At 41.8% G+C, this 24,292-nt stretch overlaps 2 protein-coding genes across 6 annotated transcripts in view; both read right to left on the minus strand.

The window, feature by feature from the left end:
- wdr27 (WD repeat domain 27) overlaps positions 1–4,258 on the minus strand; it is a 69,622-nt gene extending 65,364 nt beyond the window's left edge. For 3 of the 5 annotated variants that reach the window (XM_031579571.2, XM_031579567.1, XM_031579572.2), the window contains exons 1-10: positions 3,799–4,258; positions 3,258–3,462; positions 3,019–3,163; positions 2,548–2,672; positions 2,288–2,401; positions 2,116–2,167; positions 1,941–2,011; positions 1,703–1,829; positions 1,437–1,536; positions 60–151 (exon numbers count right to left, since the gene is read on the minus strand). In XM_031579571.2, the coding sequence (XP_031435431.1) occupies positions 60–151; positions 1,437–1,536; positions 1,703–1,829; positions 1,941–2,011; positions 2,116–2,167; positions 2,288–2,401; positions 2,548–2,672; positions 3,019–3,163; positions 3,258–3,422 (991 nt within the window). In that variant the 5' untranslated portion in view covers positions 3,423–3,462; positions 3,799–4,258. The remainder of the gene's footprint in view (positions 1–59; positions 152–1,436; positions 1,537–1,702; positions 1,830–1,940; positions 2,012–2,115; positions 2,168–2,287; positions 2,402–2,547; positions 2,673–3,018; positions 3,164–3,257; positions 3,463–3,798) is intronic. The other 2 variants (XM_031579568.1, XM_031579569.1) reach the window with 2 other exon arrangements.
- A 13,174-nt stretch (positions 4,259–17,432) lies between these two features.
- On the minus strand, positions 17,433–23,942 carry las1l (LAS1 like ribosome biogenesis factor). Its single transcript, XM_012817106.3, has 13 exons — positions 23,489–23,942; positions 22,967–23,092; positions 22,761–22,830; positions 22,306–22,387; positions 21,908–22,078; positions 19,850–19,896; positions 19,622–19,731; positions 19,444–19,529; positions 19,079–19,279; positions 18,525–18,654; positions 17,990–18,318; positions 17,749–17,899; positions 17,433–17,651 (listed from the first exon to the last, which is right to left on the minus strand). The coding sequence occupies exons 1-13, from the start codon at positions 23,632–23,634 to the stop codon at positions 17,561–17,563; spliced, it is 1,740 nt and encodes a 579-aa protein (XP_012672560.2). The 5' UTR covers positions 23,635–23,942; the 3' UTR covers positions 17,433–17,560.
- Between the last annotated feature and the right edge of the window lie 350 nt (positions 23,943–24,292).

Raw genomic sequence — 24,292 nt, forward strand, 5'->3', positions numbered from 1 at the left:
TTGTGTTGTGTTTCCTCAGAGGAATAAAACAAAACGAACACATGATTTAGATGGGATACCTTTAAAACGCAAGGCCATGAGGAGCTCTGAAGAGGCTAGGTTCACCAGGTACAAGCCATCAGAGCTGCCTATCCACAAACAGCTACCGTCCCTGCAGGAGACAGAATCACTGATCAGTAGCACCACAGGATCTGTTTTCAAAAGAGACACTGATGAAAAAGGGGATACTTTAACGCCACAGGAGGAGAGGGGGAAAAACTACTGTGACGGTTAGCTGGCAACACTCATGGACCCACTGGAGCTCTGGAACTTCATCCAGCCTTGGATTTCCCTCAGCGTGAAGGCTGCATAGGTCTACTGTTAATCATGTCCTGGAAAGCCGAGCACTCAACTCTCACGCTGCCGTATAAACAAAAACAGCGTGGCAGAGAAGATGGGGGTCTGGCTAATCCGCAGTGATTCACAGCCTTAGGCCCAGAAAACTGCTGGCTCAGCAAAACAGGGTAGATGTACCCTGTAGACAGGCAACATTGTAGTGTGCGCACTCCAAAGATTCCATGCACTATAAATTATGCTCACAGTAACTGAAACCAAAAGCCTAAAAACTATCATCCTTACATAGAAGGACATCAGAAGCAGAGGGGGACAACAGAGCAAATATAAAGGCCCATTTCTGTCCCATGTGCCTTGGCCACCTGACCACTAAATGGCCTATATCTGTTTTAAAACTCTTAATAGCTGACAGATAGAAACAGTGCCGACAGATATCCTTGAATTTCTTTTCCTCCCATTCATTCATTATTCACCGGCATCTTAATCACAACCCTGTCTCCTCAGGTCAGATCATGTAAATGTCAGGGCTATTAACTCTAGTGGTTCATTTGGACTTCAGAAATGAACCCCAGGCCTCTAGCATCCAGTCCAAAAGTCAAACAGGGTGGAAAAGGCCCGTGTCCCTGCAAACCATGGCAACAGCTGCTGTTTTGACAGCTTGGGACTGTTAGTCCTGTTTTAACTGCCTTTTAATACAAGGTTTCCTGCTATCACCATGGAAACATCAATACCTCATTAGTCTCTACCAATACAGATGTATGTGCAGCGTTTTGAGCAGTTTCCAGACCTCTGTGACAGCACGACATGTGTGTGCCTATGAGTGAGCTTTCACGTTTCACGTTGACATTTCTTACACTACATTTTCCTGGAACGATCATTGCCTATGGAAAAACAAAGACAGCTCAAGGGAAGAGGAAGGAGAGGAAATACTTTGACCACATGGATGGATAAACAGCTACTTAACTGGAAGAGACACCGAGATGGATCTATTCATTCGGGTCAGTTGTAATAAACACAATGTTAACTCTTACTACCCCATAACCTTCACCTCTTGTACTCATGGGCCTATCAAAGTAGTGGAGACGTTATTCTGGGTCTTATACCTCTCTTTTGTGTGTCCTGAATAAGGCAAAGGCTTAAATGTGAAGATTCCCAAAACTGGCTTTGCCATCTCGACCATCACACCATCCCCAGTAGAATTTGCTGGAAAGAAAGAAACGTATTCAATAAGAATAGACATAATGCTTCCCAGTATAATGCAGAGAAGAGACAAACATCCACTGGATAAAGTTTCATAAAATATAGTGTTCCATAATATTTTTATGGAAAAGGCCGGCAAATATGACAGAAGTGGTTGATAACGGCATACATCCAAAACCTGATATTTGTTGTGCTTGGCTCTCCTGAATCCTCCTCTGTGTTTGTTCCATGTTAGGTAAATCCAGTTTCATTACCAAGCGACATTTGTAATCATCCAGGACAGTGTGATGCCAAACCTTAACAGACACACAGAGCCTGTGTGTTAAAAAAAATACAGTCTTGTGATGGCAGTGTGTGTCTACATGTGTGAGTGTGTGTTCATTCGTGTCTCTGTGTATCTGTCACACCTGTCCATCAGCGGATCCAGTGATTAGTTGCCTGCCTTCCTCAGTGACGTAAACACAGAGCAGTGGGCAACCTGTAAAATAAACGTGAATGAAAATGAAGAATCCACACATGCAACAATTCAAAACATAAAGCAATATTCTGAAACTTGACTGTGGGTTTATACTGATCACATACTTGAAAGCACAGCAGACTGATACAGTATCTCCTCCTTTGTCACATCCCATACCTAACATATTAGAAAGTAAAATGATAATAAAGAGGGTATACTACAATACTACAAAGACTTTCAGAATTAGTCATGAAATTGTATGACGATACACCTGTATCAAAGAATGCCCTAACGAACCTTAAATGTCCTATCTTCTGAGGTGGACACAAGGACGTTTGGGTCCCATGGGAAAAACACTGATGCTGTCAAAGGCCCTAGGTGGCCCTTCAACACAGCGAGGACCTCTTCCTTCTGTGAGGGAGAGATGTGGGCAAAGTGGCAGAATATTACAAATCTGTGGCAACATAAAATGACAAACACATATTTACTTTTAGGTGAAAACTGGATTTATTCATTGGGGTTTGAGTGGATCATATATAGCCTCATATATAGCCTACCTTGGAATTCAGAATATACATGTTGGAGCCTGAGCAAGCTGATACCCTCTTGTCCAGAGGACAGAAGGAAAGATGCACTATTTTTCCAATAAGTGTTCCAATAACTGTACCTGAGGCAATTGCACCTTGAACCAAAACACAAACAAATTATCAAATTACCTAAGCAAATTAATTTAGTCTATTTTTCTGCCTATTTTCGTAACATGTTGTGGTCAGTACATTAGTGGAATGTGCAACAAGTGAATTTGAATGTTTCCATGAAGTGTTTTAAAATTGTATCACTAGAGGGCAACAGTAAGGCACAATTCAGTGGGATTTTACAGCCACATCTTTGGGGATCTCGTCGTATTCTTAATTTTTTTTTCATCATGGTAAAATGTGTCTTTGTTCAGACAGCAGTGGTCAATGTTTACACTGCAAATTAAGGCCACATTCAGTAAATATGGGCACTAAAGATGTGATGCTCATTACCCTCTCTTGCTTTTCTGTAGCAGCGCTCAACATCCCAGGCTATCACATAGTCCTCAGAGGCTGAGCAAAGCATAAGGGGGTCTCTGCCTTTCCCAAACGAAACAGCGGATACATCGCCATGATGACCAGTAAGATGCAACGGTTTCTGTAATTACCCAGAACAAAGAAAGCTGAGGTTGTGGATAAAACATAAAAAGGTGAAAATATGACATGATGACTATCAGGAGGAACAGGTGTACCTGGGAAGGGTCTGTGATGCTGTGTATCATCAAGTGTTTGCCCTGCCATGGAAGAACACTATGCGAGGAGCAGCAATCAAGCTGCAAATGAGCCGAAATTTTATGACAGGCAATAGAATATATTTCCGTTATGGTGCCATCTTCAGTGGCCTCCCTACCATCCATGCCTCCAGGTCTTCAGTAGCTCTTAAACGAATGGCAGGCTCTGTACACAATAACATAAAGGTCGTCATGAACCATCATTTGTCTTTGCAATGTTCAACAAATATCAAAATGTTCAAGCTACACTGCTAGTTAATTACGTGGAAGGAGTGCCCTAAGCCTAAGAATTAGAGCAAGGCATCACCTCGTGACTTACTTAATCTGGCGACTTTCTATATCGTTGACAGTTAACTTTAACTGTAGTTGCTAACCAACTATGCTGAGTATTTTAGGTAACAAACGATACCAGATAATTTGTAGATACTTAACATACTTTGTAAGCTAGCGATAGCTCCTTAAATACGTTAGCTGGCTAACAGGCTTCATCGGTTAGCATTACCTAATTTTGCAAAACAACTTCCATGTACCTCTGCCGTTGTTTGCAGACATGGCATGGCAAATATCACGCTTTTCACAACGCCTCACAACGCCCCACAACACATCCTTTCTGCTGTACAAAGAGAGATCAGACAATTCTGCTACTATGTTGCGACATGAACCATAGACACTGACACCAAGTTGAAGTTACCCCACGCGGGTTGCGCGGTTGTTACCCATGGTTACCGAGATACTGCAAGCGTGACGTTGCTCCTAAAATGAGACACCACTGAATGAAGACGTCGTTACATCCACCCCAGGTGTAGTCTAGGTCCTGGGGAAGATTTGTATGCGCTTCATTTAGCGGAGAATATCTCAACTGTTATAGACTAATATGACCCCACTGAACAACGTGGGATGTGTGCCAAAATCTCTATCCGGGACGAAAGTCCTGAAAATGACCACTATAGGTGACACTATTATCACACTACAGGTGAATGGGACTTTGTTTTTTCCTTTATAGATATCCTCATCAATTTCTACCAGATTAATCTTCATATTAAGAGAAACAGTTTTTGTATTACACTTTGTCTCAAAAATAAAATACAATATGCAAATTAGGCAATATCTCATTAAACATGCGTACATATAAACTCTTGAAGCTACAGATTTTCTTAGGTGATCACTATGTTTACAGTGTAAGAATTCTGGTTTGATATTTTCTAATTGTGTCTCTGTAGATGTCCAGGGTAGATGGTGTGTGTGTGTGTGTGCATTTAAGCATGTAATTGATATACAGACATTTTATATCCAACCCTGCTATAATCATTGGAACGTTAACTTAAAGTGAAAAATACAAAACAGCAGGTTTATTCCCTGTGTTGCAAGGTAACACTTCAGGTCCAGGTACTGGTAGAAGTCCAGGTATGGGGATGATGATGAGAGCTCATTCAGTGATAGGATTTTTACAACTATTGCCTCCCTTGCATTTGCAGTACTTGCAACAACGGATACCTGCTACCCGACAGGGACATCCCTTCTTGTGTGCACACTTGCCACATGAGCAGGGATCTGGCAAACCTTCAGGTTTTGAGATTACAATCTCAGGGACTAATAAACTGCCCTTTCTTACAAAACCATAAGCATCTGCATTTAAGATTGAGGTGGCGTCTGTAAATGGTGCTTGGACCCAAAGCTGCTTTTGATAATAGGCTCTTTGTATATGTTTTCTTGCATTAGTTGAGGTGCAAGCGGTCCTCTCAAAGTCCATCTTGAGGACATTACTATCGAACGCAGCAATGCGCAGGTCGTCAAATGTCTCCATGTCTGTTGATGGTTTGAGACATTTGACCAAGAATGTTTCCGCCATTTGTATTGCACTCTCTGTTAGCTGTGGACAGTTGAAATTGAGAATTATCCCTCCACTCACTTTGGCAGGCCGGTTGTAACACTGCTCTAGTGCCTGGTCAAATGGCACTCCACTACCTTTCTTGGTGGTGTTCACAACAAATCCACCATTTATGTATGAGTCGTAGAGGAGTGGGAACTTCTCCTTCAGTTGATAGCAGTCCTGCAGGAATAATGGTGTCCATTGACAGTAGTTTGTTCTCCCAAAAAAGAAGAACAGTGAAGTTGCCCGCTCCATTGCACTGAGGTAGAGAATCCAGTCTCCAGAGCGCAGAGAATTGGTCAGATCCCTCAATATTGAGAACAGGTCAGAAACATATGTGCTCCAGTAATTAAAGGACTGGGACTGCAATGCCTGTTCCTTAAGGTAGACTTGAAAGGCTGCATTGATGGTGTCAGAAAGCTCCTTTTTGGTGTTCTATTCTTCATCTGTAGGCTCTTGGGACTTCCAGTTGACCTGCAGTGCCTCTATCTCTGTTTTTCTGTCAGGGTATTTGGAGAGGAATGCTTCCAAGATCATGGATGTGAGGACCTCGTGTATCATTGAATGGGCAGTGCGGGCCCTAGCATAGTGAGAACCGGAGATCACGGTCTTAATGACATCAGTACCGTAGCACTCTGTTTCAACTAGAACATCAAAAATTCCAGAGGGTTCCAGGTATGTACCAAGACAGGCCAACACAATTTTCTCCATATTAAACCCACCTAGACCAAGGAATACTGGTCCGGTACACACCTTCGTCTGCCCACAGACCACCATAGGCATCTCCCTTCTGTTTCAGCACATCCTGAAAGTTAATCATTGTGGTGAAGATTGCATCAAATGTTGTTGCGGGATAAGGAAGGATGGGGGTAAGAATTTTAGTGGTAGGATGAAAGTTGGCATTAACAGTTGCACTTCTCACAGCTGTAAATCCTGGGACACTGTCACTCTCATGTGTCACTTTTTTGGAGAAGCGATTGACCAGCCACAGAAAATATTCTGAATTTATTAACTTGGTGGACTCGGACCTTATAATCATGGTCATTGTGAACATTGTGATCACCTCAGAAAATCTGTAGCTTCAAGGGTTTATGTACGCATATATAATGAGACATTGCCTCATTTGCATATTTTAATATAATTTTCTAGACAAAGTGTAATACAAAAAGTATTTCTCTTAATATGAACATTAATCTGATAGAAATTGATGAGAATATATATAAAGAAAAATAAAAGTCCCATTCACCTGTAGTGTGATAATAGTGTCACCCATAGTGGTCATTTTCAGGACTTTCGTCCCGGATAGAGATTTTGGCACACATCCCACGTTGTTCAATGGGGTCATATTAGTCTATAACAGTTGAGATATTCTCCGCTAAATGAAGCGCATACAAATCTTCCCCAGGACCTGTACTAGTGTGGTTAAGGGAATAATCTACAGATTAGTTCATATAGCTAATACATACGCCTAACTAGAGGTTAACCGTGTGTGAGCCTCCACAAGTTGCTCCAAAAGATCATTGCAATAGGCTACAGTAACTAGGGCATGTGCGTTATTGCACTTTGCTGAAAACATGTTGGAGACCCTGAGACTGTTGTAAAACTGAATGGATGATGTGAAATAAAAATTAAATGAATACATATGTGGTAAATAAATCTGTAACTAATTGCTGTAAACGCGTGTCCACCTTTTTCCAAAAAACGAACACTTATGACCACTTACGCTAAAACCAGTCCCTCTATCCTCTGGCTGAAACAGATACGTGAACGCAGTTACAAAATAATGTGTAGTTACGTACACCACACTTGATTATGGCTCAATAAATGCATCTAATGGTGTCAGTTTGTTCTTGAAGGTGGGAGATGTTGTGGACCTGCCTGCCAATCATAGGATATTAGATAACTGAAGCCATCACAGCAACTTCAGAGGGCAACTGCTGTTCCACGTCTAACAGACACTGCAGTCAGTCAGCTGATTAATTAGGAAGTGTGTTACCTGTATTACTAAGAGATACAAAACACACACAGACACACACACACACACACACATACACACTTAAGCCAACACTTAACTTGAAGTGATGCACACGAAAAAGGCCTCAGTAAAAGAAGGCATGTTCCTTTTGTGTTCAGACAGGGTTTCTGTAGGTTTCAACAAGTTCATTTTAAAGACCACAGCAATTTAAGATTACAAAGTAAAGTATTCATATTCTACATGAATATTCAACTTAGCATGATTGTACACAGCACTGTGTATGTGTGTGTGTGTGTACAAGAGAATGAGGCTACATTCGCCAGGGAATTCTTCTTCAGGTTACATTCTTCGGGGAGTCAGGGAACATAGTCTGAAACAGCTCACCCACTGCTATTATACAATAGTTTAGCAAAAACTATACAGTTTCATTTACTATCACCTTCAGTGGAATTTGAAATAATGGAAAAACTATGCAAACGTACATGATGAGAGATTACCTTCCCATTTCACTCTAAGACTTGCAGAGTCACTTATATTATCATACATGTAACCTATATTTATTTAATTATTTATCCTCAAAATGCATGTAGCACTTTAAACCAGCCTAGTGCCTCTGAAGTACTGCTCATCCCACACTGTCTTTTTAATGAGCTTTTCTAGAAGCTCTCATTAGGCTACTTGAGAGCTTGATGCCATGGAAAGAAACATGTCCCGCCTGTTTAGTTTAATCCAGTTTTATTTTGGTTTGGGTTTGAGACATTTGGAGATATTCATGTCTTTGGTATATATAGATATATTATTATTATTATTATTATTATTATTATGATGTCATATATATATATATATATATATATATATATATACAGTGCCTATAAAAAGTATTCACCCCCTTGGATATTTTACCCTTTTATTGCTTTTAAAAATCAATTATGGTCAATATCAGTTGTTTTTTTTGACAAAAAAAATGTCAAATGTCAAGGTGAAAAAAGATTTCTACAAAGTAATGTCAATTAAATAAAAATATGAAATGTAAAAAAAGTGATTGCCTAAAAAGACGATGAGCTGAGGCCATTAAAGGCCATCTGAACTTGGGCATTTCCCATAAACTTCAGTAGACAGGGTTCTCCCATCAGGGCAGTTGCGACCCTAAAGACCCTGGACACTTTAGCAGCGGCCCTTTATTTAGTACTTTCTCTGCCATTACTTTCACATAAAAGGAGAACAGTGTTAACCAACTCCAAACTGAAAATCAATGCTATTGCATGTAATTAGCAGCAGAGGGAGACAAATCCCACTCAGATCAGTGTGCGAACAAAATCTCTGATTTTTAATTTAAAGAGTAATTTACAACAATATCAGAACAACACTCAACATCCAAAGGTCTAATATGGAATAATAGTACACTGTACGGACAAGTGAACATAAATTAAGAAGTCTTATTGGTCTTATTAAAGTCAGTTAGAAAAAACTATCTGCACTGGAATAAAACAGAAAAAAGTGAAGCAAAAACATCACAAGACAATATATAACCTGATCACTGCATTTATGAAATATGCCTTTAATTTTTACTACAGCTGTTCATTATCTTCTGGCGTAATTATGACAGATAAAAACTCCACTCAGTAATGTCATCTACTTTCTGACCCTTCCAGTGTGTGTGTGTATCATCTCTGTCCATTTCTGGTTTAAGATGAACAAGCACCTACAACCATCAAATGGCCAAAATGATGAAATAACCACCTCCGACTGAAAGTATATAACAGCTTTTATACATAAACCACTGATTACATTGGGGTTGAAATTCTGATTTTGAGAAGTGATTGAATTTGTATTCGTTGTTCATGCAAGCCCATTACTTTACTACAGCATGAAGTGAGGTATTCAACATTTAATATGCCATTTCCAGCATCCAGTGCTTATTTCACATGTGTGTATGACTGACTCACAACCCTTCCTGACGGTCAAGTCCCACTGCTCTCTGCTCTGGAAGTGAGTTTCACCACGACCTGTGAGTGGCCCATTATCCACTGGACTACAAGGTTTGCTCCTCTAGCTCTCTGAAAAAAACCTCTGCATGTTCCTCTATACCAATCTACCTCTGCATAAGGTACAATGGGTTAATAAGAGAAAAAAATGAAACATTTGTGAGTATTGCAAACCATCAAATTGTTATTCAACCGCTACACCTGTCAATTCAGATTGTGAAGCTCAGCAAGGCTAGGGAAATCGTTTAACTGAAACGGCAAGCCTGTGCCCTCGGGCATGGTGAAATTCACTGTGTGTGTGTTTTTGTATATGTGTGTGTGTGTGTGTGTGTATGGGCCACCTGTGTGAACTGGAGCAGACAGACGGATCAATTGGAGTAGTTCTGAAGCCGACTGCAGTCTGTAGGATCTTCCTTTAACTCTTTAACGCTGCTGACACACAGCTAAAGTGGACCAAAGCACAGGCCAGTGGCCGTGGCCATCACAGACTTTAGCACGGCCTCTGCGACAAGCATACAAAGAACCACTGCACATGTCGTATGTGTCTGCACACAAACACAAAGACACAAGTGCAATCAAAAGAGTTGAGACTTTTCATCAGCGTCTTGAAATGTTTAATAGCTTATGTATCAAGAGCATCATCACATTCTTCTACAACAGATTTTAGCAGGGGCTTAATACTCTGATACAGACTGTGACAGACCGAGCCTCGGTTGCCGTCAAAATGTGGGCTTGGCCCAAAAAGCTCAGGGACAGAGTGAGGGTTCAAAATATAAAGTTTTAATATCTTGAATATCCTGGAGAACTGGGGTACGTTCGTCGTAGGATTGAAGCTAAGTTAATCAATTGGCCTTTTAGCCCGTTAAGATTAGCGAGCTGATTGAGAACAGCAAATATCGGTTCGTTAACGGCTGATCCGCATCCTAATCATGTGGTTAATTTCAACCAGGCTAAAGTTATCATGGCATTTGCGCGTGCACGTCCTACTTCAAAAGGCAGGAAAGGTCGATCACCAAAACCATGATTTTCTAACGGTATAATGGTTCTAAACTCAAAGAAAAGGGCTCTTTTTTTCTCCGCTGGCGAGTAGGAGATGAACATGAACGCTTATGAAGAATACAAGACCATAATCATGGCAAAATTCAACACCACCACCGCTGTGAGAGCAAGGTGTGTTGGGATGTTTATAGGCTGATATCTGTGTATGAGTATCTGATGGCAAGTGTCCACTGGTACAGAGGTTTCCTCTACCGGTTTGAAACTGCATGGTTGCTGGTTCAAATCCTCTCACCTCCTTCCTCAATGTAGTTTTACATTTCCTTGGAAGTCGCTTTGAATAAAAGCGTCTGTTAAATGACTAAATGTATTAATAACAAATGCAATAAATTAAAGCAGTGAAAATAAATTGTCTGTATTTCTCTCTATTCTTATCATGAGTCCACCTTAATCATTTTCTACAATAATGATATGCTATGGTGTACTAATAACACTCATATAATTATGAGTGCTTTGTTCTCCGCATTACCGACACTACAAAAATGTACCACTCGCAAAAAAGCGCAAGACAGTCAATGTTCGACTGTGGTGTTTGCAATAAATGACTCGAGAAGGTCTTGTAAATTAATGATTCCTTGTCGGCTGAATCGGTAGCGCTCATACAAGAATAATGGATCTTGGCGATCGCAAAGAACTCTCTCCCTCCGCTAATCTAACTCTAATATCAGTCCTTGGTCAATGGGATCCCTCCTTTTTCCGGGGGTGTGGCAAGCTTATCCAGCTACACTTAAGTTAGCCTGCCCTGGAGCAGGTTAGTGCTAATCGATATGTAACTATGGTGATTTATCAAAAGTTGCTTCCACGAACCAAAAAGAGGGGCGTTTTTTTATCTTAGCCTGAAAATTAGCTCGCTAAACCGCTTAGCGAGCTACGACGAATACCCCCCTGCTAAGCATCTCAATTATAAGACGACAAACAGCAACAGTCTCCAGGCATATCACCTGCTCCGCCTCTAAATGGGGTAGAGGACAATATTCAGCAGTAACAAAGCTCAATTAAAAATACCTGCTTAGCCTCTAAATGGGGTGAGGTCAAAACTCAGCAGTCAAAAGGGTCCACAGCGAAACACATACCTGATATGACAAGCCTCCTAAACTAGACAGAACACTGAACATATATACATGGCGGCCAGCACCATTTCCACACACCGGGGTAGACACAAAAACCAAACAATACAACAATGACAAACCAGACCCTGAGACACAAACATAGTATTTGCCCACTATCATCAATCAAAGAAATAACTATGCAATACATAAAAATGTCTCAAAGGTTTGTTAAAAGCCACCTTATCCAAGTGGTCTGGCCCAGACCATTTTAGAAGTCCCCCCTGCCAGTCTGGGCAATTAGCAGTTTCACTGAGGGAGGATCAAATTGTAATCAGTGGTATGAGTGTTTGTGTGTGCCTGTGTGTGCAAACCATGTCTGTTGGGTGCGCTAGTGGTCGCTATGGGGCAGAAGTGTGCAGTTCATGTGCAGTCGCACCACGACCGTCACACAGACCAACGACTCTAATACAGATCAAATACTCACTGTTTAATACTCTCACAGAGGTCTACCGTATTTTCCGTTAAGGGTTAAAAGTTCATTTTTTGTGGGTCTTCATGTGCCTGGTTAAACAGTATTTAAACCGTAAAGCTTTCCCACATTCTGGACAGATGTATGGCCGCTCGCCTGTGTGGATACACTGGTGTTTCTGTAGTGTCCCCCAGCGATGGAAGCCATTTCCACACTCAGTACAAACAAAAGGCCTGATGTATGAGTGGCCCTTAATGTGCTGGTTCATTCCCCACTGGGGTGCCCCAAGGCTCGGTGATGGGACCACTTCTCTTTGCCATTTACACCACCTCGTTGGGCCCTATCATCCGCTCGCATGGTTTTTCCTACCACTGTTATGCCGATGATACTCAACTGTTTCTGTCTTTCCCTCCTGAGGACACCACGGTCTCGGCGCGGATTTCGGACTGTCTCGCTGATATATCCACATGGATGAAAAATCACCACCTTCAGCTGAACCTGGCCAAAACGGAACTGATGGTCTTCCCAGCCAAACAGGTCATCCACCACAACATCAAGATCAATACTGACTCTTTATCTCTTGCTCCATCCAAAACAGCAAGAAACCTCTGGGTCATTATTGATGACCAACTGACCTTCACGGCCCACATCGCCTCTGTCTCCAGGTCGTGCCGCTTTGCGCTATACAACATCCGCAAAATCAGGCCGTACCTAACCCAGTATGCCACCCAGCTGCTGGTGCAAACCTTGGTGAGCTCCCGCCTTGACTACTGCAACGCCCTCCTAATGGGCCTGCCGGCTTGCGTGGTGAAACCACTACAGATGATCCAGAACGCGGCGGCGCGTCTGGTGTTCAACCAACCGAAAAGGGCACACGTCACCCCGCTACTCATCGAGCTCCACTGGCTGCCAGTAGCTGCTCGCATTAAGTTCAAGTCACTTATGCTTGCCTACAGAGTGCTTACTGGTTCTGCTCCCACCTACCTAAATGCTCTTGTAAGGGCAAATGTTACACCCAGGACGCTGCGCTCGTCTAGTGAGCGTCGTTTGGCACTGCCGTCCGTGCAAGCACGGCAATCCAGACTATTTTCATTTGTAGTTCCACGTTGGTGGAACGAACTGCCTAGTACTACCAGAGCAGGGGCGTCCCTCTCTACCTTCAAGAAGCTTTTGAAGACCCAACTCTTCAGAGAGCACCTCCCCTCCTAACTGGCACCTGACTAGCGCTTAACTTGCACTTCAGCAGTTACATTCCTGCACTTCTTTTTCCTCTTTTCTAGGTTGTTGTTTTTCTAATTCTCATGTAAAGTAGTATTTATTGTTACACCATGCTTTTTTTATTGCTCTTAGCTTGACTGTTCTCTCCCTTGTACGTCGCTTTGGACAAAAGCGTCTGCTAAATATCTAAATGTAAAATGTAAATGTAAAATGTAAATTCCATTGACATGGATGAAGCTTTTCTGACACAGGTATTAAGCATTCAGCCTTTTCCCTGTGTGTCGGCACATGTGGTATCGAAGTTTACAGGCCTGAGAAAAGGTCTCGTCACACTTGCTGCAGGGGAATCTCTGCATTTTGGACAGCTTTTGTTGACCTGTGTGGATCCTTGTGTGATCTTTTAGCCAGTCGGAGCGTTCAAACGCTTTACCACAGGTGGGGCAGATGTACGGCTCCTCCCTGGTGTGTATCTGCATATGAACCCGCAAACCGCCGGAGTTAGCGAAGATATTACCACAAAACAAGCAGAGATTTTTCGGTTTTGTCTTTGCGTTACAGGTTTTACACTTTCTGCCTTCACAAGTTTCTTTCTCACTATGTTGTTGATGTTTCACATGTCTCTTTTGCACTTGGATTCTATACTTCAGAAGATGGCAAACGTGGCCTTCCTGATTTAATCCTTCAGGCTCATTAAGCACCAACGCCTCAGAATTGTTGTGGTGATCTTTTGCTTGTGGATACAGCAGACTTTCTTCTGAGTGTTCTGGAATATCATGGTTGTGTACTTGCTCATTCTCAGGTTTGACCAAACAGTCTTTGAACGGGTCCACAATCATCTCAGCAACATCAAAATAAATATGTTCCTCAGTGGACAGTTCAGACTTAATCTCTGATTTGAGGTCCAAAAGAAAACTTCATCTTCTGATCATCTCGATGTATTACAGATTCTCTCGAAGGGGAACTCAAGTGAGAGAAAATATGGATCTAAATCTGGCTCTTGTTTAAGTTTTGGTTGTGGTGATGGGGTTGAGGCGCTATGGCTATATGGCTGCTTCATCCTTACTTGTTGTATGTCCACACGTAGCATGAACCACTCTTCTATGTTGCTTTGTAACATCTATATTAATTTCCTTTGATTACAGTGTGCGATTTTGGCAGTCATGCACTCCTCCACACCCTGATGTTGGTTCAGCCTCAGTCTTTGACTCTCTGGGCAGTCCTATGGAGAAAGCAAAGAATAATTTGCTTTAGCTGGTTTGGTACAGTCTACGCTTTTCTTTTCAAAGTTAAAGCCCCATTCCGGGAGAATTGGTATTTTTGTTGCTATTGAGACACCACTGTCGTAAATACAAATCGTGCTTGGAGACCCCCTAATGGACAGTGTACACAAATATGTGTTGACAAGCTGAGAACAAAACAAAAAAATAATGACACATTTTTAATTTAGCTGAAAAACTGCTAGTGTTTTCAGTTTTCTAAGCGTATGAGTATGAGTTATCTAATACATTGTTGTTGGCAACATGCTTAATATACATTGGACAGTGTAATTCATTTCAAGCTAGCTGACTTAGGTTTTCAAGGTTGCAAACTTCCAAGTCTGGTTTGAGATTGAGGAAGACTGATCAAACCTTTTGACGTGAGATTCATTTATTTGGATGCTAGCCTGAGTCAGGACAGGTCGATGACTTTGGGCATCTGGGAAAACTACAAATATCTATGAGACAGGGATGAAACCAATAAGGTTATAGCCTACATCGAATGCTGTCATAAAAAAAACATTAGCAGGATGTTTATGATGAAAACTGGCGAGTTTACAACTTTCCTAACACAGCTAAACAACATGCAAGCAACACAAGACATAGCAAGACAGCTAATACATTATTATTAGTCCGAGAGAAAGAAGGCCAGCTCGGCATCTGACTTGCTCGGTTACTTTATCTTTCTCTCTTCCTATCCTCCGACAACTTCTTCCTTGGTTTTTTCGTCGCCTCTGCCATGATAGACAATAAATGGTATAAATACTGTACCTTTACCCTGCCAGGCTCTTCCACCAGCCGAAACTAAATTAACGGGAACAAGGGTCTGGAGGTGAAGCGGTTAACTTTTTAGTAAACGAACACGCACTACACATCCTACAATTAGTGCACAACATGCACAGTGCGCTGTTTTTAATTTACTTTGCAGTGGTGGAAATCCTATATTTCAGTATGCCGGATACTGTTTTCAAATCTTAGAGTTAATATTCAATCAGAGTCAGAAGACCGAATCCTGCAGACTTTTAATTCAATCGGAGTGGTGGTCCATGGTAGCCTGACGATGTCATACTGTGAGAAAGTGACATTTTCTTCCCCTTCTCACGTCTCATGAGGAGTGTGGACTCCCCCGCCACAATGGTTGGATCCGGGCTCCCCTACCATAGTGGCTGGACCCGGGAGGCCAAATTGGCTCAAGTGAACTCAGCTGGCGGCCCCTATTTAAAGGGCGCCTCATGTTCCAAGAGGGGAGACTTTTCTTACCACTGGAGATGGCCATGGGAGAACTTAACGAACAGGCATGAGAGAGACTGTGAAAGGTGTTTGCGTGGAAAACACTTACTTGCTGTGAGGTGAAGTGTAATTGTATCTAGCTGTGTAGATACTAACTGGTGCTGTGAAGAGGTTCCTTCTGAACCTGTGCTTTGTCAATGTGTTCCTCCTGAACCTGTGCTTCATCAATGTGTTCCTCCTGAACCTGTGCTTTCGTCAATGTGTTCCTCCTGAACCTGTGCTTGGTGTATTGAATGTTCCTTCTGAACCTGTCTGTTGAATATGGTCCATGTGACCTGTGAACAGTTAGTCTGTGCCTAGCAGTCTCTATGATATGCCTCGTTCTCCTTATGTCTGTAGCACTTTGAGTGCGGCCATCTTTTGTATTTATAAATGTGTTTGTTTATTGTATAGACCTGTTTCGGGGTTGATCTGAAAGAATCCCCAGGGAAATAAATAAGAATATATTTTTGTATACAAGCCACCATCTCCTGCACCCTTCTTCCCAACAACATCACCCAGTCCAGTCACCTCCCAAAATAACGTGGGGTGACTGCCCGGTCCCTCACACATACTCATAATTCTAGTCAGAATATGAGTCTGAGACCACTCCATTGGGCTGTGATTATGGGGCGTGTTTCAACCGAACCAGGAGAAAAAATGCCTCTTCGCTCAATTGGTTGCCTACAACCAATCTGAACAAGGTAGTATGTGACCAGGGCCAGCTGATAAATTAAACTTTTACCGGATCCCGTAGGAAGGAAGGCAAAAACATATTTTCGATTGACAAATGCCTTGATCGCGTTTCTCTGTTCCTCTTTCAAAATGAATGCACTGTCAATGTCTAAATGGACTCGAATTTATACATTTCAGCTCTCCAGCGGCAGCCATGTTTGTTGAAAACGAATTCAACCCGTGTGTTGATTACGTTACTGTTGATCATCTGTCCATCATCGTATAAAGCCCGCCTTGACAATTTGATTGGTCCGGCGATTTCTGTCCAGAGATAATTTCTCCCCAACGGAGCGACACCAGACCGAACTTCCCGACTTCAAATGTTGTGGGCGGGGCTAAGTTCGGTCTGGTATCCAGGCTAGGTCCATGGAGCAGCTCAGTCAAAAAACCAACGCACTAACTTTTTAAATGGTATATTTCGTCACTATGCTTTACCAATCAAAAAACCCAAATGTATCCTAGTTTGAAGCAATCAGAATATTCTGCTCACTATTGCCCAAGCACCTTTCAAGATGCTGACTTTTAATGAGCAGCTATGTCCTTCTCAGTAGTTTCACCCCTCTCGGTTATATCAGGGCTCTGTCTTGGGAAGTTCTACCTTATCATTGATGTATTCCGCATCCCTAATGCCTAAACCTTTTAATTAATATTTGGCTGCATCTGAAGGCTTGCACCTGTGTAAACTGTGTGGTCATGGTTTTAGAAAACAAGCCTCTCTGTTTGGCCTGACCTTCATCTCTGCACACAGGCCTCTCTGCATGGCCTTACCACACCACTGTATTACAACCATGATTTTCTACATTCGAAGCCTCCTTTGACCACTGCTTCAACAGAGCCCCTATTACAAATTCTCTGGCTCCAAGAAAAGGTTCAATTTTGGCACACTGCTTAGACTATTTCTCTCGAATGCATGGGTTGTTATCAGTGTTTGAGGTAGCTGGAGGTTTTGTGGCAATAGCCTAGTATGTTGAGATGGAGCCAGCAACCTGTAGGCAACTCTTAGTTTGATTTCTCCAGCTTGTAAGCTATGACTTCCAATGAAATATTAGCAGTCTATATATAGCCTCTGATATAACATTACCCTAGTAATTATGTTATTTAATATTTCGGATCATTTTGCAACAAGACATTAGTCTACTTACGCTTATATTAAGCATTGCTTTCTTGGGTTTATCACTTTAAGTGTAATCCTTGCCTGAGAATTGCTCACTGGGGTGTCAAATATGAATCAAAACAATTAGAATAAACAATAAGTCAAAACTGGAAAATGAAATTTATTTTATGAATCAAAGGAAGCCTGTAAGAGTTCAAGTCTTACAGACTCCACCGTTTTCAGTCAAAAATATGTACAAGTAAAGCCTGGCAAGGTTAGGAAATTACAATCAAAACAGCTTCAGTCCAGATTTGAGTTTGTTCAGTTCTGCAAGGCTCCAAAGCTGTCCGTCAGAACCTGCTCTGTTCTGGCTGTGAATACTTCAAGGGAGAAACAAAGTAAAAAAGATTTAGTTAGTTTAGCACACACTGATTTTTAGGTATCAATTTCAAGCACACTCCATTCAAGCAATTTTACCTTGGATTCAAATGGTGTTGGGGAGTTTTATCGAGCTCAACCTGCTGGTCAAAGACGGTGACTGTAGAGTACGTCTCTACCATTAAACATGAAGGGTCCTCCGACTGGCCAGGAACCTTTCCCAGTGGGTAAAATTTCCAGGGGACTTTATCTAGACAGACACATTGACCAAACAGCATGAAGCAATGCATATAAAGGCAACATTAGCGTATTGTCTGTCTGTGAAGCTGTAATCACTCACCTGTGCACACCTGCCACGGTGACCCACGCAAAGCTGCCTGTCTCTGCTCTAGGACACTGGCACTCAACTTCTCCTGCAGGTCCTCAGTGGGAAGGCTCTGGGCAGAGGAGGCACTGCGATAGGACAGTGACAACCCTGGGCCCAACCCATGGGCGGAGTTACCATCTCTCCTGAGCTTCTCCTTCAGGTTTTGCAGAGTGTAAACGTGTTTGGAAGGGTCGGGCTGGCCGTGGGTGTCGTGGTACTCTCCCTGTGTGTAGATGCTGGACAGGCGGAGCAGCTTTTCCTGTGTATCTGGTGGTGGAGGCTCGTCCATGTCTTTTAGTAACCTGACACATAGGGTCCGAAGAAGACGGGACAAATTAGAGTCATGCACAGTAAACTGTACCACACCAATGAAAAGTAGGGGTATGTATGTTTGTGTAAGAGAGAGAGAGAGAGACCAAAATAGTGTTATAAGACACTACATATCAAAGTGTGTGTGTGTGTGTGTGTGTGTGATTTTCTGTCAGAGCGAGAGAGAGATTCCACTCACAGTTGTAAAAGGTAGGGAGTAGCAGCGCACGGAGAATTTAAACATGTCGTTAGAAGTTGCTGCCACCCAAGCTGCATTCTGTTCACAAAGAGCTCCATCATTTGGGATTTCTTCTTCACTTTAAATAAACCTGATCAAATCCAAAGAGTACAATGGGGAAAGAAAAATGCAACATATCAGCGAAAAGAAAGTCACATTAATTATAACATCAGCAAAGTGGATGCCTGCCTGATACATCATGTTCAAATTCGATATAATCTTAAAGGTCTCTACATCTTTTGGTGTCATACAATTGTCGTCATACAAATACAATTGAGGAATGTAAATTAAATCTCAAGGAAGTACGCCAATTATCCGAATAGAATCCGAATTAACATACGAGTTCTATGTGACAACTGTAAAACTGCAAATACATTCACAGTGATTGGACTGAAATCTTTACACTGGACTGAAACTCTAATGTATATTTAGAAACATGTGTGGATTAATCTGTGTCTGCAGCTATACAACTCATTATCAGTATGTGATGATGATGATGATGATGATGATCTTACTCTTGCTGTTGCAGAGCACAACCTCTGAGATCCACGCGGAGAGGTAAAAGCTCCTGTGGGGATCTGGCTCGGCCGAGAGCTCAGCAAATAGCTTTTCAAGGACCCGGCGGATGAAGGTTACCCTGTTCAAGCCCTTCAGCAGGGGAAGCCAGAACTGCAGGAACACACGTGGAACACACGGTCTCAGTGGATCATAACATCCTGTTGGTGAGAGACACAAAGACGCACACATACATTTATAGAGAAAAGAAACACAATGCTAAGAAATGTTTTAGTTAGTGTTTCTGTGCAGACACTTGTGTCAGCTGTAACCATTATTGAAAATTGCTGCAGAGCAGAGGCCATAAGCCATGGACAATATTCACCTGTTGGATCTATATCCAGGGATTCCAGCTGTTCTTGAGTAGGTATAAGAAATCCATCCTGAACCAATGTATCAGTAAAGATCTCTCTAAAAGTAAAAAAAAAAAATATTTACAAAATGTAATACCAGTTTCAAGAGCAAGACAGCTACAAACAAAAGTTGCCAAATAATTCACAGACCTTGATTCTGTTGCAAACAGCTTGATTTGCTTCAAGTTCCAGCTAAGGTCAGCGCTGGGCTCCAGCCATGCCCCATGTGGTGAGCCGCGCTTCAGCCACTCCTCGTACATCTGCAACCCAAGCAACCATTATGTATTAGGCCGAGTAAGTTCAGCATATATTTCCATGACTGTTGTAAGCACACTACATGCAGTCTGAGGGCGTAAAGTAACAGACTTAGAAATGTACCTGAAAGCGTTCCTTTTCATAGGAGATCAGCAGTTCTCTGGCTTTTTCTGGAGTGTTGAGAAAGATAATACAGACTTTAGGAATTGCCACAGTATATGCTTATTTTCAGCTCACCCTTTGTGCAAATGTGGGCTGGCCATTTTATGTTTATAACAGGTTACAGTAAATGACCAGTGATTGTTCAGAAGATTTTTCATGATTTGTTTTTGTAAAGGTGACCATGGTAATACTCATTATCAGACTGCTACATTTCAGGGCTTGTGAACATAATGGAATGGGTTAAAGCTGCTACTATCGCAATGATGTATTAATATTGGTTTACTTGGATTGGTGCATTAACACTAAAGATTTATATGAGGATAAATTCTTTTCCAAGGAGAACCTTCAGGTATTTATCGCCAAACCCCAATAGTCATTGGTTTGATCAACTGGTCTATGACACATATTATCAATTCATTTGACATGCCACTACAAGATTTCACATATGTCAGTGTTAGTTCAAGTTAATTCACGACCCCAAGTAGTCTGTGAGTGCCTTAGCCACAACCAAAGACAACTCCTGTAAAGCTCTTTTGAGTGTCCGTCCCTAAAAAAACCAAAATCAACAGAGGTGTTGTGGTTGATTTGGGTACAAAGCCTCTAACACCCATCTCCACTGGTCTTGTGTGTGCTTGCCAACCTTGCTTCCACTACCAGTTCCGTATACTTTATCTTCTTGTAACCCATTCCAGCCTTGTGCAGGTCTACAATCTTATCTCTGACGTCCTTGGTCAACTCTTTGGTCTTGCCCATAATGGTGAGGTTGAAGGTGTGAAGTATGATTCTTTGGACAGGTTTCTTTTATACACGTCACCAGTTGAGATCAGGTGTACCTTGTTAGGCCTAATGAGGACTAATCTGTGTGCTTCTTGGGCACATAACTGGTCATTGGGAGCCAGAATTCTTGCTGTTTGCTTAGGGGTTCAAATACTTATTTTCTGCATCAAATACAAATAGTCATAAATGTTATAAAATGCAGTTTTCTGGATTTGTTTGTTGATATTCTACTTCTCACTGTTAAAATACACCTACCATTACAATTATAGATCACACATTTCTTTGGCCAAACTTGCGAAATCGGCAGGGGTTCAAATACTTATTTTCCCCACTGTATGTGTCCATGTGTAGCTATTCTGGGTCAGGCTAGTTTTACACCCAGACAGAATATGTTTTAATGAGCCACCACTCAAACACAACTTGCTGTTTCCATCTTAACCCAGCCACTGACTGAGGTTCTACGGAGTTGGGCTCCAACAATCATTTTTAATGCGGTTAGTCCAGAGTTCTCTTCAGCTGATCTTCCTCATCTCAATACCATGGCAGTTCATCCACTGTCCTTGAGAGGGCGCTGCTGCTTGTCCGTTTTCCTCTTCTTGCTTGTGAACAAAGCCAGTTACCGTCTGCCTCCTCTCCGGCAATGTAGCCTTACACCATGCATTCCAACCGTCACATAAATATTATGAATTCCACTTCTTCCCTGTTTTTATCGTTGGAGCAGTGTTCTTGACTACTGGATCCTTAGACTGTGACAAAGTCATCTCCAGGCTGGTCTTAACACATTTGAACTCCTCAACAAAACTGGGCACAACTCTAAAATTCCTTTTCCATACAAAGCTACAGTACTTCGACAACGTGGTATCCCAAGCCATTTCTTAACCACCTTATTCATGACTCTCTCAAATTTCTCCACCTCTGAACAAGCAACTTCATACCCCAACTTACACATGGCAAAAGCCCAAATTACAAGCACCATAATTTCAATTTACCAGACAAGAATGTCTTATCAATAGTACTGATAGCCTTAACAATTATTTCTCTAAGCTCTGAAACCTGTCCTTCAATGGTCATTCAATGTGGAATTGTACCACCCACCTAAACTCTTCAGGTTTTTCTACAATCGAAGGAATCACCTATCTTTCTCCAGTTTTCCCTTGCCGATAAAAACGCTTCCACATTTGCTAGGAAAAGATAGGGGACGCTGATTATATTGAAAACAGAAGGCCTCCCTCAGGCACTTACTGTGGTTCTCGGTCTCTTTCTGTTGGGTGAGGAGGTCTTCCTCTCGTCTTCGTGCCCAGGTCTCTTCATCTTCCTCCTCTTCAGACTCAGAGTCCCAGTCCTCCGACAGCCGACTGCCCAGCTGTCTGGACCAGTACTCCTGCTGGAGCCACTGAAGCACAAAAGCACAGCCTGGGACAGGCAAAAAGAAATTACAGATGAGAATGTAATTGTATATGCTTAAATTACATGGTTGACATAAGCTTTAACGTTGAGCTCAGGAATGTATACATCGACACAGAATGTATTTACACAGAAATGGGCATGTATCAATGGTTGTAGTCAACTCTCAATATATACCCCTGATGACTCATCAAAATAACACACAACTTGTACATTTTCCTAAAACTCATACCCACCTTTCCGGCACCATTTGAGTGTTGGAAGCCGTCGATGAGTAATGTCATGTCTAAGGTTTACAATCCATTCTGGAATGTTCATCTAGAAAATAAAAGGTGACATGTTTTCAATGTTTAGAGCAGTGGTTCTTAACCTGGGTTCGTTGAGTCACTCTCAGGGGTTCGGCAGGGGTCAAGACACACACAGTATAGCCCGGTTCACACTAGCAATGTCGGGCCGTTTTTATATATACCTATGTTTTGAAGAAATCATATTTTATTTTTCCAATTACGAAGGGTTCGGTGAATGCACTGATGAAGCTTGCAGGGTTCAGTACCTCCAATAAGGTTAAGAACCACTGGTTTAGAGCATTGGCATATCAGTGATTTAGAATAACAGTTATGTAGTGCCATAAGTGATATAATGTAATATTAATATAACAATTAATATAACATTTGAAAATGCTATGACTTACATTACCGGCCAGGCGTCTAAGAGGTTTGGCTACTCGTCCCTGTCTCCGTTCTGTAATAAGATTGACAAACCTGACAGAGCAAATGGTTATTATTTGTCAGATGGGAGAAAACACGAGGTGAAGGTAAGAACCAGTAGCCTAATATTAAATAGCTTATTAAGACGTGTTAGTGAGATAGTGTATGTGGATTTAAAATCACATCCCACCTCACAAGAGCCATTCCATAAAGCAACACGAGGTCATCAGAGTCCAGTTGCCCTGAACTGTCCAGGACTTGGCATCGCACAAGATCAGCGGTGCTCTCTACTGCAACTGGAGTGTTATGTCCAAACCTGACAGATAAATAAAAATAACAGATGCTGTATCCTCAAAGCTATGTATTGGCATGGCTGACAAGAAGCTGCGTTTTAGCTGAGTTCGATTTTGGTTAACGTATTGTTTGTCATGATCTGGCGTCTCAGACGCAACGTTTGACACACGACAGACACGCTTGCTCGGTTGACTAGCTAAGAATAAAAAACAAATAGCTAAGTAACTGACGTCAAGTTATTTGACACAACACTTTCATCTATCGATTTCCTGTCTCCTGAAGCACATACAATCAATGTCGACATTTTACCAACAAACGTATATAATATTTGATAACGTTAAAGAAGAGGCACAACATTATTTCCACATGCAGATAGGACGGCTAATGGTGGAGTCAGCTGGCTAGGATACAAACTCACCTTCCCTTCCACGCAGATATTCGCTGTAGTGCATAATTCTGTAAGGCAGCATCCTTTGAATACAGATAGTCCAACACTTGGTCCCACTCCGCTTTGTTGATCCAGGCAACTACATGGCGGGTCTTGGCTGCCGGTTTGTTCTTCATTTTTTTTTTTTTTAAAGCAGAGTGTAAGCTAAACTGTAGCCGATGCAAAGCGTTTCCACGATAAATACTACACGTTTCCCGTCACCTAATTCGAGCCATTTTTGGCCCAAAAGAACGTGCAAGTAATATTTTTACAAACCTTTCGAGTCGATTTTTACTAAAACGTGGTTAGTAAATACCACAAACCGCGGAATAAGAACATAATTAATCTAATCTAAAAGAAAGAATGAAGCTAGCTAGCTAAATTAACTATTTTAGAGTGGAAGGTGGAGCCTGGTCGTGCAGCGCATTACACCATTTCCGGTAAAACTTGCATGAATAAAAGTCCTACTCGAGTCAGTCGTCAATCAGCAGAACGACAGGTTTGGTTGCCATATGGCTCCTGGCACATGGTTACTACATACGCCAGGTGAGATGCCTGAATGAGAAAAGAGTGAAAGATTTGTCTAATACGTGAGATTAATTCTCCTTAATGTGCAATGAGGGGAAGAAGAGTAAAGCTGTTACAGAGACTGATGATCGCACTGTGAATTTGAGATAACACTATCTGTAGGAGTCTATTATAGTCACAAAGTTTTTAGGCTACTTGTCTGACTATACAGTTTCTGCTATTTGTATGAAATGAGAAGTGGCATATTTTACAGGGCAGAGATGTATT

This window comes from Clupea harengus, chromosome 13, assembly GCF_900700415.2.
Source record: "Clupea harengus chromosome 13, Ch_v2.0.2, whole genome shotgun sequence".
Lineage (NCBI taxonomy): Eukaryota > Metazoa > Chordata > Actinopteri > Clupeiformes > Clupeidae > Clupea > Clupea harengus.

Excerpts from the sequence above, each read along its gene's own strand:
- las1l (XM_012817106.3), bottom strand. The coding sequence starts at position 23,634 with ATGAAGAACAAACCGGCAGCCAAGACCCGCCATGTAGTTGCCTGGATC. Across the intron at positions 17,900-17,989 it reads ACCGTGGCAGGTGTGCACAG|ATAAAGTCCCCTGGAAATTT; the intron begins GTGAGTGATTAC and ends GTGTCTGTCTAG. Across the intron at positions 17,652-17,748 it reads CAACACCATTTGAATCCAAG|TATTCACAGCCAGAACAGAG; the intron begins GTAAAATTGCTT and ends TCTCCCTTGAAG.